A 14,195-nucleotide genomic window follows, 5' to 3' on the forward strand; every position below is an offset into this window, starting at 1 on the left:
TGTGTGTATACTTTTAATTCAACAAGCACTGATTAGCTGTCTTCCATGTGAAAAGTATGTGCTACCATGTATACTAAGATTAAAATGAAATTTAAACTATCTTTTACTGTTACTAAAGGGTAATATTAATTTTCTTTTTTTTAATTTTTATTTATAAAATGGAAACACTGACAAGATCATAGGATAAGAGGGGTACAATTCCCACCAACAGAACTCCATATCCCATCCCCTCCCCTGATAGCTTTCCTATTCTTTATCCCTCTAGGAATATGGACCTAGGGTCATTATGGGGTGCAGAAGGTGGAAGGTCTGGCTTCTGTAATTGCTTAATTTTCTTTTTTAAAAAAGTTTTTTAAATTATCTTTATTTATTGAATAGAGACAGCCAGAAATTGAGGGGCAGGTGGAGATAGAGAGACAGAGAGATACCTGCAGCCCTGCTTCACTGCTTGTGAAGCTGTCCCCCTGAAGGTGAGGACAGGGGGCTTGAACCTGGGTCCTTGAGCACTGTAACATGCACTCAACCAGGTGCACCACACCCAGCCCCAGTAACATTAATTTTCTACCTTTAAGTTGAATATGGTTTGAAGAAATGAGAAGTTGTGGTCTGAGAGGTGACTCAATGGATAAAGCACTGGATTCTCAAGCATGAATTCCTGAGTTCAGTTCCCAGCAGCACATGTACCAGAGTGATATCTGATTCTTTCCCTCTCTCCTCCTACCTTTCTCATAAATAAATAAATAGAAATGTATTATTTAATAAATGATTAAAACAAAATAAATGTATTATGAAACATTAAAGCTAGGGGAAAAATCTATTGATATATTTGCATAGTACATATTTTACATGTAATCATACCATTCAGCAAATATAAATTGAACTCTTTTTTTTTATAAGATTTTTTAAAGATTTTATTTATTTATGAGAAAGGAGGAGAGAGAAAGAACCAGACATCACTCTGGCACATGTGCTGCCGGGGATCGAACTCGGGACCTCATGCTTGAGAGTCCAAAGCTTTATCACTGAGCCACCTCCCTGACCACATAAATTGAACTCTTAATTTTAATTAGGCCCTATGTTATTTCCTTTTCCAAATGTATTATGTCATTACCCCTGTCTTTTATAATGAGGATATTGATATGCTAAACAATTTTATAATTGCTTAAAGTAACTTTTTCAGTACAGCTCAGATTTTAACCTTGATCTTTTGACTGCTTTTCTTTTTTAAAAAATATATTTTAATATTATTTATTTTGGATAGACACAAGTTGAGAGGGCGATAGGAGATAGAGATACCCACACACAGAAAAGGAGAAGAAGGGGAAGTCGGGGGGGGGGGGGGAGGGCTGCTTCACAACTTACGAAGTTTCTCCCTGAAGGTGGGGAGGGGACTTAAATTTAGGTCCTTATGCACTGTAATGTGCGTGCTCAGCAGTATTGACTGCTTATCTAGTAGTATAGATACCTTGCTACTTAAGAACGTTTAGATTTATATTTTGCTGCATTTTTTAATATTTCTCTTACTTTTTGTTTTCTGTGTTATAGGTTACAACATGATTCACTTTACCCCTTTGCAAACTCTTGGACTGTCTAGGTCATGCTACTCCCTTGCTGATCAGTTAGAATTAAATCCTGACTTCTCAAGGCCTAATAAAAAGTATACTTGGAATGATGTTGGACAGTTAGTAGAAAAATTGAAAAAAGAATGGAATATTCTTTGTATTACTGATGTTGTCTACAATCACACAGGTAGGAGCCTCATTAACTACATTTACTTATATTGGTGAAAATGTTACATTCTTGCATATCTTTTGCTGTTTTGTATAATGAATTTTAAAATTACACATAATACTTAGGTATTCTTCTGTTTGAAAATACAAGATAGTAAAAAGGTTTTCTTTCAAAGAAAATAGTATTAGTTGATGATTAGTTCTTCTTGTGGCACAAATAAAAGCAGTACCTTCCTCTTTCCCTTCCTCTCCTTTCCTTTTCTTTCCTCTCTACCCTTCCCCTTCCCTCCTCTTTCTCTTTCCTGTCCCCCCTCTTCCCTTCTCTTCACCCTCCCCCTCCCACATTTGATAGACACAGAAAGAAATAGGGAAGAGGAAAGAGACGCTGCAGTACTGCTCCACCATTCATGAAGTCCCCTCCCACCCCACCCCACCCCACAGGTGCAGACCAGGGACTTGAGCTCTAGGTGCTTTGAGTTGGGTTTTTATTTTAAACATTATCCAGAGGGAGTCAACTTCTAGAATAGAAGAGTTAGGGCTTCATAGACCCTCTACTCCAGCAGTACAGTCATAACTGATAAAAATTTATTCTAAAAGCAACCATTAAAATATCTGGAAATTGTCTTAGCAGTTAGATAATGGGAAAAAAAGCATTTATTTAAGAAAATCTACTAGGGAACTGGGATCATAGCATAGTGGTTAGGCAAAAAGATTTTCATACAGGAGGATCCAAGGATGCAAGTTCAGTCCCTGGCAGTACCATAAGTCATAGCAGAGCAGTGCTCTGGTGGTGAGGAAATTAATTGTCACCATATTAGTAAATGTATTTTTATTCTTATTATTATTGGGAGGTTAATGGTTTACAGTACAGTTGTTGGCATATGAGTGCATCTCAACAAGATAGGTATCTACAAAACACTCTCAGCCCCAAATCAGGTCTATCCCCATGTATCAGGACCTAAAAGCTCCTCCTCCCCATATCCCTCTCCCTCTCCCTATCCCTCTCCCACTCTTCCTTCACCAGAGTCCTTTGCTTTGGTGCAATACACCAAACCAGTACAAGTTTTACTTTATGTTCCCCTTTCTGTTCTTGTTTCTTAAGTTCTGCTCATCAGTGAGATCATCCCATAGCTAGTAAATGTATTAGTATAGCAGTGTTAATAAATCAGTGTTTCATACCACCTACTATCAACTAAAATTTTCTACAACACAATTAAAATATGGAGTGGAGTAGATGGTCATACTATAACCAGATAATATTTTACATTATATTAACATATACAGTATTATTATAAAGCACTCATGTCAATTATCTAAGGAAAGGAGTGGCAGATGTTGATATTTTATTTCACATGTATTTAACATCTTCAGCTTAATTACAAAATCTTTTGTTTCCTTTTTTCTTTAAGCTGCTAATAGTAAATGGATCCAAGAACATCCAGAAAGTGCATATAATCTCGTAAATTCTCCACATTTAAAACCTGCTTGGGTCTTAGACAGAGCACTTTGGCATTTATCCTGTGATGTTGCAGATGGGAAATACAAAGAACAAGGAGTACCTGCATTGATTGAAAATGATCACCAGATGAATGTTAGTACGTAGAGGAGAGGAACACAACACTGTCAAAATCTCATTAGATGGATGGTTGAAATTTGTTTAGAACTTGTCTTTTCGTGTGGTAAATAATATTCAACTAAAATGCTTTAAATATGTACACTTTTTTTTTAACCATTGAATTTTTCAGTGCATTCGGAAAATAATTTGGGAGGATATTTTTCCAAAGATTCAACTCTGGGAATTTTACCAAGTAGATGTTTACAAAGCAGTTGAGCAATTTAGAGGACTTCTTATGCAAGGTAAAGGATTACACCAGAATGCTTCTATTGATTTTAAGAAATTGATTACTATTCTTAATAAAGTTTACTTTTCCTTTTCTCTTGGTTAGCACATTATTAAATGCTATATGATATTTTATTTTTGATCATTCTTACACTTTTCATTGTTCATTAATTCTGTACATCTTTACTGAACCACTTACTGTATGGCAAACCCTCTTCCAAGCCTGAAAATTCAATAGTAGCCATGTCTCCCTTTTCTCTAGGAGAGCTGATGTTCTCGTAAATCAGCCCAGCTTTTTCTATGCTTGTTATCTATACATGTTGAGTAGTTCTGTAGGATAAATTGTTAGAATTGCTGAACCAAAGAGTGTACAAATTTAACAATAACTTTACAGTAGATATGGTCAGGTGGATTATTAACGCTGCCAGTTCACATTTTCATAAATCATACCCTATCACCAACAGTAGATGTCATTAATCTAGAACTTAGTTGATCAGGTAAAGATTCCTTATTTTAATTTATACTTTTTTGCCTATTAATGAAAATATCTTTTCACATGTTAGCCATTTATACTTCTACCATTAATTGCCTATTAATGTTCTTTCTACATTTTCCTGTTAGGTTGTTTGTCTTTTTCATGCCAATGTTTGGTGCTTCATTGATTTATTACTATACTAACTTTACATGTAGCCTCTTATTCTGCTGGTGGTGTGTTGGGGATTTTGTTTGTCTTTATTTTTGCAATGCCAGGGACCTTACCCATTGCAGTCCCCACCCCCAGTCTAACCTTTTCATCCTTTATTTAGTGAGGAGAGAAAGAGAAAAGACACAGTGAGACAGACTCAGAGAGAAAGAAAGACACCTCAGTGCTGCCCCACCATCCATGAAGTGTTGTTAAAATTTTCGGAGGCTCTTGTCAGGCTGGCTTGCTTCACAGGCGGGTAACAGAGATGCGGAGACAACGGCTGGGCAGGGAAGCTGTATTTCTTTATTCAGGAACAACGATTCATAAACTAAGACAAACTAATCACCAAACAGAACTCTGCTGTCTCTTTGCGGCGGCACAAGCACTCTCTCTTACTCTGTAACTCGGGAACTCTCCAACTCTGGAACTCTGGAACTCTCATACTGGGGAACCCTCTGAAACTCTTCCACTGTGGAACTCTCTCTTACTCTGTAACTCTGAAACTCTCGAACTCCGGAACTCAGGAACTCTCTCACTCTCGAACTCAGGAACCCTCTCCCGGGGTTCCTTGGGGCGGGGCCAAGCAGGCCCGCGAAATTAACAGGACTCATCCAATTCTCTTGGCGGGGGAGGGCTAGAACAAACCAATGTAAAGCATACAACAATGAAGATCCTCGGGTACTATCTGTAACGCTCCCATGTGGGGTGCAAGGGCCTAAGCCAAAGGTTTTGTGTACAACATGCCATTTTCTCTCCTGGATGAGTTCTTGTTCTGATTTTTTAAAACTCCTTTTCTGGCATTATTTTGTAGTGAGATGTGTTAATGTTTTCTTTTTAAATATATATGTTAATTTTTATTTTATTTTTCAGTGAGAGAGAAAGGAAGGAGGGAGGGAGCAAGGGAAGCTGGCTAGAGCATGGCTCAGTACTGGCATGTTGGGACTGGGGACTGAACCTGCAGTGATGAAGCCTCAGGCATGAGAGTCTTTTTATGTAACAATTACCCTGTCTTGCCAGTCCTCAATATTTTCTTCTATGGTGATTATGCAAAAAAAAAAAAAAAATCTTATATGCCTGAGTCTCTGAGGTTCCAGGTTCAACCTCTACCACCCTAAGCCAGAACTGAGCAGAACTGAGTAGTGCTGTGGTATCATCATCATCATCATTGTGTTTTTCTTTTGTAGTGATATTTTGTCTGCATCACTCAGTCTCTCTTGCCTTCCAAAGTTTTTGAGTGTGTGTGTGTGTGTGTATATGTGCGCACATGCATACACAGACCATGCAGGAAGATGAGGGAGGGTTGAAAAGGAAGTTATGAAGTAATCATTTGTTTTAGCTTCCTATAAAAAAAATTATAGGCTAACATGTGGGAGTTACCGAGTTATAACCTCCTTGTGGATATTTGCTTTTAACTTTAATCTACTCCTTCTTTCAGGAAATAGGAAAATAGCAACAATATCTGATCCACAGCAACACCTTAAGATTATTCAGGATACTGAATATAGACGGCTTGGATGCACCGTAGATATGAACATTGCTCTAGCGACTTTCATACCACATGAGTAGGTTTTGTGTTTTTTCGTGTGAAATAAATCCCAATATTACTTTAAAATCTTTGTGGACATTATTATTCTCATTTTATTTATTAAAAGTCTGAATAGAAAATGAGGTAAAATGATATAATTCTACTGCTTCAGGTACTTGACATATTTTGCATTTTTCTGTGTGCTGTTTTCTGTTTCTAAACATTTATGCAAGAGCTTTTACACTTGTAGAACTTCTCTAGTCATACTGTGATCATAATAAATACATTTAAAGTTTTTGTGACCCTTATTGGAAAATTCTTAGATGCTAAATTTATAAAGATATTAAATAGTTAACTTTGGATTCCTCTGTTCTAGCAATGGGCCAGCTGCAATTGATGAATGCTGTAATTGGTTCCGCAAGCGAATTGAGGAATTAAATTCAGAGAAGCATCAAGTCGTGAACTATCATCAGGAACAGGTGTTGTCTGCTTTTGAATGGATATTTTCTTTAGAGTTTTAAGACTATTTGTTGTTATTGATGAATTAACAATTTCATATTTTCTAGGCAGTAAATTGTCTTTTGGGAAATGTGTTTTATGAACGGCTTGCTGGCCATGGTCCAAAACTAGGACCTGTTACAAGAAAATATCCTTTAGTTACCAGGTATTTCGTTTTTGTTTTCTTCTCATTACAAATATAAAAATTGGGAGCCAGGTATGTGACCTAGAAGTAGAATACATGCCATGCATATGTGAGACTCTAGGTTCAATCACTGGCACATAAAAATGATGAGCAGTTTTCTGCTCGTTCTGTCTTTCACAATAAAAACTAAAATTAGAAAATGGAAATTGTATTTAATTTTTCAAGTTAACCTAAGTGCTTAATATGTGGCTTCAGTACATTTTTTTAAAATTCCAATAGCATCTTTGATCTGGTAACCAGGCTTAATATTAACTGATTTTGTTAGGTAAATATTTAGTTAAAGAAATTATCAGTGGAAACCAATTCAATTATTTACATGAATGTTTCTAAAGGACCAATAGGTACTAATAGGCTCAGTGTTATACAATCTAAGCAGACATTTAGGTGCTTGTTTACTAAGTAATATGCAGTATAAACTAAGCAGCTTGAATGCAGTCAGCACCATCATAAATCATCATAAGGCGGACTGAGAGGTAGCTCATCAGATAGGGTGCTTACCTTCCCATGTGCGGCCAAGGTTAAACCTCAGAATCACATGAGATGTACTCTAGTGTCTCTCTCTTTTTTTCTTTGTCTCTCACTCTGAATGAAACGCAACCACAGAATGATAAAAATCACAGACACTTAAGATTCTGGCTGAAAGGAAGACAGAAGAAAGAACAGAGGGAAGGAGAAAGGAAGAAAACGAACACAGATCTTGATCAAGTTTTCTTAGTAAATTTATAAGATCTTTTTACTATTTAAAATGTTAACCAAGTATAATAAGCTAACTCTCTCACTCCTCAGATTCTACTAGATATAACCAGAAAATCTACTGTTGGGTTTTGTTTTGTTCTTACCAGAGCACTGGTGATCTCTAGTTTATGGTGGTGCTGGGGACTGAGCCTGAAACCTCAGAAGCTGAAATCTTTTGCATATTCTGTTACCTCAGCCTACTGATTATCTTTTCTAATCCCTTTTGAAGTTTATTTCCTATAAATGGTATCAAATTAATCTTACTTGTATTGCTCAGTGGGGAAAGAGCTTTATGTTGATAGCACTGATTCAGATTCTCTCTAAGGTGTTTCTCTGTATCAATATAATATTTACTTCTATCTCCACAGCTACTTCACTTACCCATTTGAAGAAATGACCCTCTCAGCAGAAGAATCTTTGATTCACGTGCCAAATAAAGCCTGTTTTCTGATGGCACATAATGGGTGGGTAATGGGAGATGATCCTCTTCGAAATTTCGCTGAACCAGGTAAGCCACTTCCTTTAACTTCTTTATGGATAAAGACTTCATGGGAAAACTCAGAGTAGAAGTAGTTTTATTGGGGTCGGGCAGTAGTGCAGCGGGCTAAGCGCACATGGGGCAAAGCACAAGGACCAGTTTAAGGACCAGCCCCCAGCTCCCCACCTGCAGGGGGGTCGCCTCACAAGTGGTGAAGCAGGTCTGCAGGTGTCTTATCTTTCTCTCCCCCGGTCTGTCTTCCCCTCCTATCTCAACTTCTCTCTGTTTTATCCAACAACAACATCACGGAGCCCCAGCAATAACCCTGGAGGCAAAAATAAATGAATAAATAAATAAGAAAAAAAAAGAAATAGTTTTATTGATTTCTCTTGTTTCCCCTCTAGGCTAGTGGTTTTTGAACTTCAGAGGTGCTAGTGGTAGTTATAGTTTGAAAGAGAGGAGGTTTAAAAAAAAACGGTGGTAACAGAACTCTGGAGTGGACACAGAGTAGAGCAAGCACTGGACTTGTATGCATGAGTTCCTATTCAGTTGTCAGCATTACTTAAGCCAGAGTGATGCTTTGGTGTTCTCTTAAGAGAGAAGGGAGGGGCAGCCAGAGAGAGTAAAAGGGACCAAAGCACTGAAACTTCCTTCAGTGTGGTGAGGGTGGAGCTTGAACCTCACAAAGCAGCACACTGTCCAAGTGAGCTACTTTGCTGGTCGAGATATATACATCTTAATGAAGGAAGGATGGGACTCGGGCTAGGGAGGTGGCGCAGCAGTAGGGTGCCCCTCCTGGGGTGAAATCCTGGCTTCCATCGCTGATGCTTCACAGAAAACAAAAGATGAAATTCACCTTCACATTTCTCCTTTCTTTTCCCAGGCCCTTATCTTCTCTAAGAGATTGTCTTTTTTATATATCTTATTTTATTTTGTGGTTCTACAGACTTTTATTTAGGAAAAATTTATTTATTTATTTATTTATTTATTTGGTTAATGACCACCAGAAATTGAGAGGGAAGAGTGTGATAGGGAGAGAGACAGACACCTGTAGCATTGCTTCACCACTCAAAAAGCTTTCCCCCTGCAGGTGGGGACCAGGGGCTCAAACCTGGGTCTTTGTGCATTGTAACATGCACTCAACCAGCTGTGCCACCACCTGCTCCCCAGCCCCAGAAAATTTTATTCTATTTCATTTATTTTATTTTTATTAAGCATAGAGAGATCAGAGTAGTGTTTCATTTTATTTGTTTTTAGTACTTCATTTTATATGGTGCTAGGAGTCAGAAAGAGCTACATCCCATCCTACCTCTCATTTTTTAAATATTGATTTATTTTATTTTAATGAGAGAGAAAAAGATACAAAAAGAGAAACACTGAGTGCTACTGCTTATATTACTATAATAGATAAGTACACTCTGTCCAGAGGGTATTAAGATATTTGAATAACAGTTAAAGTAGGAATTAGTTGTTTTTAATTTCCCCTTTGCTTACTTTTAGTATCTTACATTTTGTTGTTACCCAGACTGTGCTACTTTGGGCCAACTTTTTTTAGATAGATAGATAGATAGATAGATAGATAGATAGATAGATAGATAGAGTCACTGAAACTTCCCCAATTGAGCTATTTTGCTGACTCATATCTTATTTTTCTATAGCTGTTTGATTGCCAGCAAGTTTGCCAACAAGAATTTTTTAGGGATGAATATATTTTCCAACACTTTTTTAATGCCATTAAATTTAATTCAGAAAAAAAAAAAAATTTAATTCAGAAATCTCACTTTAAAATAATGTTACTCAGCAATTAAGAAATATGATATTGTAGCCTTCAAGACAAAATGGAGAGAACTGGAGATGATTATGCTCTCAGTTAAGTAAGAAAGTGAAGGACAATTACTGGATGATTTCATTCATATGTGGACTATAGAGAATTAAAACATGTGAACTTGAAAAAAAAAAGTTAACCCATATCTAAAATATTAGCATAACTATGGTGGTTATAGGAGCTAGAAATTACCTCTTACAGTAATATAAACGGTAGCTTCTGCTTGTATTTCTTTTTTTTAAATATATATATATTTTTATATTTATTTTTGTTTATTTATTCCCTTTTGTTGCCCTTGTTGTTTTATTGTTGTAGTTATTATTGTTGTCGTTGTTGTTGGATAGGACAGAGAGAAATGGAGAGGGGAGGGGGAAGACAGAGAGAGGGAGAGAAAGATAGACACCTGCAAGACCTGTTTCACCGCTTGTGAAGCGACACCCCTGCAGGTGGGGAGCCAGGGCTTGAACCAGGATCCTTATGCGGGTCCTTGTGCTTAGCACCACCTGCGCTTAACCCACTGCGCTACAGCCCGACTCCCCTGCTTATATTTCTTATAGTAACAGTTTCTTAATAGTTTGTTTTTTTAATAGCAGTAGTTTGGGGCATTTAAAAAAAAATAGGGGACCAGGGAGATAACATAATGGTTATGCAAAAGACTTTCATGCCTGAGGCCCTGAGGTCCCAGATTCAATCACTAGCATCACCAGAAACTGAGCAGTGCTCTAGTGTTTAAATGTTTTTAGTAGAACTATGGATTTAAGGGACCGGTGATATTACTATTACTGATTTCCTCTTAAAAGCAACTTGAGGGGTTTTTGTTTGTTTGTTTGTTTGTTTATACTAGCACACATTTTTTTAGAAGAAGCTTTTAAGCTAAAGTTTTAGCAAAATAGACGTACAATTTAAATAAAAAATTTTAGTATGGCTTGTGATAGAAAGAGTCACTTGTAACTTAAAAGCAACAGTTAAGGGGGCCAGGTAGTGGTGCATCTGGTTGGGCGCACAAGTTACCATGTGCGAGAATCCAGGTTCAAGATCTCAGTCCCCTTCAGGAAGGAAGCTTCAAGAGCAGTGAAGCAATGCTACAGATGACTTTCTCTTTCCCTTTCTAAATCCCCTGCCCCTCTCTATTTTTCTCTGTCCTATCAAAATAAACATGAAAAAAAAAACAGTAGTTATATACTAAAGTAACTATTTGAATATTATTTCTTGAAATACTGAAAGCAAAGTACTTTCTTGACAGGTTCAGAAGTTTATCTGAGAAGAGAACTCATTTGTTGGGGAGACAGCGTTAAATTACGCTATGGGAATAAACCAGAAGACTGTCCTTATCTCTGGGCACACATGAAAAAATACACTGAAATAACTGCAACTTATTTCCAGGGAGTACGTCTTGATAACTGCCATTCAACACCTCTTCATGTAGCTGAGGTACAGAAATACAATTCATCTACATTAAGAAATTCAGTATTTGTTTTTAAGAATTTTATTTAATTGGGAAGATTATGGTTTCCAGTACAATTGTTAACACATGGGTACAGTTTCTCATCACCCATGACAGGGCTCGGAAAACCCCCAGCTGAGACTCTTTGTTTCTGTTGCTCTACAGGCCCCTAACGCCTTCTTTAACCCTTCCTATAACTTCTCTCTCAGCGATCTTAGCTTTGGTGCAATATACCAGAGAAATTCGGTATTCTTTTATACCTGTCTTTAAATAGAATAAGCAAGTTCATTTTTCTTTTTTTTTTGCTAATTGGATACCACCATTGAGTTGATGCTAGTCTTCAATGCTTGTGTAATTTGCATAATCCTTATGGAATCTTTCAGTGCACTTATGAAATAATGAGTTATAAAATAACTCACCTGGTAGAGTGCATGCCTTGCTACACATTCAGTGTGGGTTTGATTCCTGGTACCTCATGGGAGTGTCTCAGCTCCTGGGGGAAACTATCTATCTATCTAAAATTTAAAAGAATGAACTTAGCCCAGAGCTATGAAATCACGTATGTGTAAGACCCCAGCATAACCACCTTCCCCAAAAAAGTAGTGTTTTTATTTTATTACATAAAAGTTCTTCTTCTTCTAGCGTTTGCCCTTCTTCCATAGCCAGTCAACAGGTCAGGTTGAAACCTGTCAGGAGCTGCTTGTTGCTGGCTTTGAAAGTGACTGGGATCCATGTGGATTCAGTCGGCTAGGAAGGATCATCAGTTTCCCCAATAAATGGGTACTTACGGGATGCACCATGAGAAGGTTGATCCAATGCATCCCAAAGTAAATTATATTGTCTCTGATAATATATAAACAACCATAATACCAGGCATGTTATTAAAATCTTATTATTTTAATACCAGTATTTTATGAGTTAATACTGTAACTTTTAGGTTGCTTTCTTAGAGTAGCCACTATAAAAGTGCTTATACATCATAGTTATTGTAAATACATTATACATTATGCTGATTGTTTAAAAACTAACATAGTATATCAAAACTAATTTTCACCTCATTGATATAATTTTTATTATTTTAAAAAGTAAAACTGTAAACACTAAGCTTGTCTGTTCTTCTCTGAATATTTTACAGTAGTTTTTAAGCAGTGCCAACATTTATAGTGTTTTTTTCTCCCTAATACAGCTTTATATGCACTTATAGCTTTCCTCCTGTTTATAAGAACTTTGATCATTTCCTAATTACAGTGTAATATTATTTGGAAATCTGTGCCTATCTGAAAAACACCTACTTCTATAATTTTTAAAATAGTATTATAGTTTAATGGTTTGAGTCTTATAGTGCAAATTAATTTGGTCTCTATGAATATTGGTGAACATAAGTCAAGGTGAAGCAGCACTTTTAGTTCCAAAAATTGACAGAGAATTTTTTTTCTTACTGTGCCTTTAGCAAAAGCAAAAACATATGTAAGATTATTAAAACATTATGGTAAACAGAATTGTAGGTTTTTGTTTACTTCAGTCTAAGTCTTGTTAACTGATAGGATATCAAGTATTTAATTAACCCTTGTATAAACATTAGTTAAAATAATTTTGGAACCAATTTGATTTCTTTTTCCTTTTTTTATTGTTTTTTCTTCTTTGGGGTGGGGGCGGGGGAAGAGGAGACCACAGCGCAGATGTACTATCAGTGGAGCTCCTCTGGTGCCTCCCATGGTCCTCTTATTGGGAATCCAGGACTTCTCACATTATAAGTCATATATTTTACCAGGTGAGCTATCTCCTGGCCCTTGCATTCTTCTTAATCAGAAAATTGACTTTATTATTGGAGGAAAGCAAGAATGTACATGCTTTGTCATTCACACAACCCAGGCTTGATTTTGGCCCAACTGTACAAAGGCAACGTTTGGAGATGTGGTTTCTCTTTTCTCTCCCACTCTCCCTCTGTCTCAATTCCTATTGTATTAAAGGTTGGCCTGGAGTGGTGAAGCCTTGATGATGAAAAAAAAGTTTATTAGGCCGTGATATATCTCAGTCAGTGGGAGCATGCATGTACTTTTCATGTCTGAGGCCCTAAAATAAATTCCTAGGAACAACAACAAAAGGGTTTGCAGTCATCTGTAAGGCAAGTTGATTTCAATCATCATCTTTTTTTTTTTTTCATTGCCCACCAGGGTTTTCCCTCAGGCTCATTGTTGGCACTAGGAACCCACCGCTCCCTGTAGCCATTTTTTTTTTCTATTTTTATTCGATAGGAGAGAAATTGAGAGGGGGAAGGGAGACAGAAAAGGAGAGAGACAAAGACCTGCAGACCTGCTTCACTGCTCATGAAGTGTCACTGCTGCAAGCAGGGAGCAGGGGCTCACACTTGAGGTTTTCAGTCTTAGCAGTCAGATTTAACTTTTGCAATTGCTAAGTGATTGCAAAGGCAGGAAATTTATCAGTGATGGCTTAGTAAGTTGCCTGGAAATTAAGCTTGATTAGAGGTTAAAAACAGAAACACAAGAAGCAATGGAAAAGCCTAAAAGAATAGAAGTATTAATGGTTCGTATTTGTAAATGTGACACACTAACATTTTTCTTATTTCCCCCCCCCCATGTCTTTATATCTGTGTAAAATGTAATTTTCCTGTCAACATTTCATCCTCTTTAAAAACTCTGTGTTTTGTATCCATTGATCTGTGTTATGCTTTCTTACATGTGTACAATTATATTTAACTGCAAATCCCATCCTGGATTTCTGTTTTGCTACATGCTACTTTTATATATCAACTCCATGCCTAGTTTTTCCACCTCTCCTTCCTTTTATCTTGCTTTTCTTTTTCTGTTACATCTGTGACTATGCTTTTTGCAGTACATGTTGGATGCTGCTAGGAAATTGCAACCCAATTTATATGTAGTAGCTGAACTGTTCACTGGAAATGAAGACCTGGACAATATCTTTGTTACTAGACTGGGCATTAGTTCCTTAATAAGAGGTAGGCTTCTTGAAGTGTACTTTCCGTGTAGTACTGTAGTTTCTTCATAAGTAGAATAAATGGCATCTGACTGCTTTATAAAAACTGTTTGAAGGAGTGCTACTCTGGGTAAAATGCTGTCAAACAGCATGGCATCCACTGTAGGAAAAAAATTTCAACAGATTTGATGTTTTTAGTGACTATAGACTGAATTTTCTAACATAAATATGTTATCAGTAGAGATTTTCACTTTGGGATAATTTCTCATTTTCAG

At 36.9% G+C, this 14,195-nt stretch overlaps 1 protein-coding gene across 3 annotated transcripts in view; it reads left to right on the top strand.

Annotated features, from left to right (window-relative positions):
- AGL (amylo-alpha-1, 6-glucosidase, 4-alpha-glucanotransferase) overlaps positions 1 to 14,195 on the top strand; it is a 79,792-nt gene that overhangs the window by 23,773 nt on the left and 41,824 nt on the right. For all 3 annotated transcript variants that reach the window (XM_060202138.1, XM_007528582.3, XM_060202137.1), the window contains exons 5-13: positions 1,546 to 1,749; positions 3,140 to 3,321; positions 3,476 to 3,587; positions 5,691 to 5,817; positions 6,157 to 6,259; positions 6,347 to 6,444; positions 7,587 to 7,726; positions 10,765 to 10,952; positions 13,819 to 13,942. In XM_060202138.1, coding sequence (XP_060058121.1) covers positions 1,546 to 1,749; positions 3,140 to 3,321; positions 3,476 to 3,587; positions 5,691 to 5,817; positions 6,157 to 6,259; positions 6,347 to 6,444; positions 7,587 to 7,726; positions 10,765 to 10,952; positions 13,819 to 13,942 — 1,278 coding nt within the window. The remainder of the gene's footprint in view (positions 1 to 1,545; positions 1,750 to 3,139; positions 3,322 to 3,475; positions 3,588 to 5,690; positions 5,818 to 6,156; positions 6,260 to 6,346; positions 6,445 to 7,586; positions 7,727 to 10,764; positions 10,953 to 13,818; positions 13,943 to 14,195) is intronic.

This window comes from Erinaceus europaeus, chromosome 11 (genome assembly GCF_950295315.1).
Source record: "Erinaceus europaeus chromosome 11, mEriEur2.1, whole genome shotgun sequence".
NCBI lineage: Eukaryota > Metazoa > Chordata > Mammalia > Eulipotyphla > Erinaceidae > Erinaceus > Erinaceus europaeus.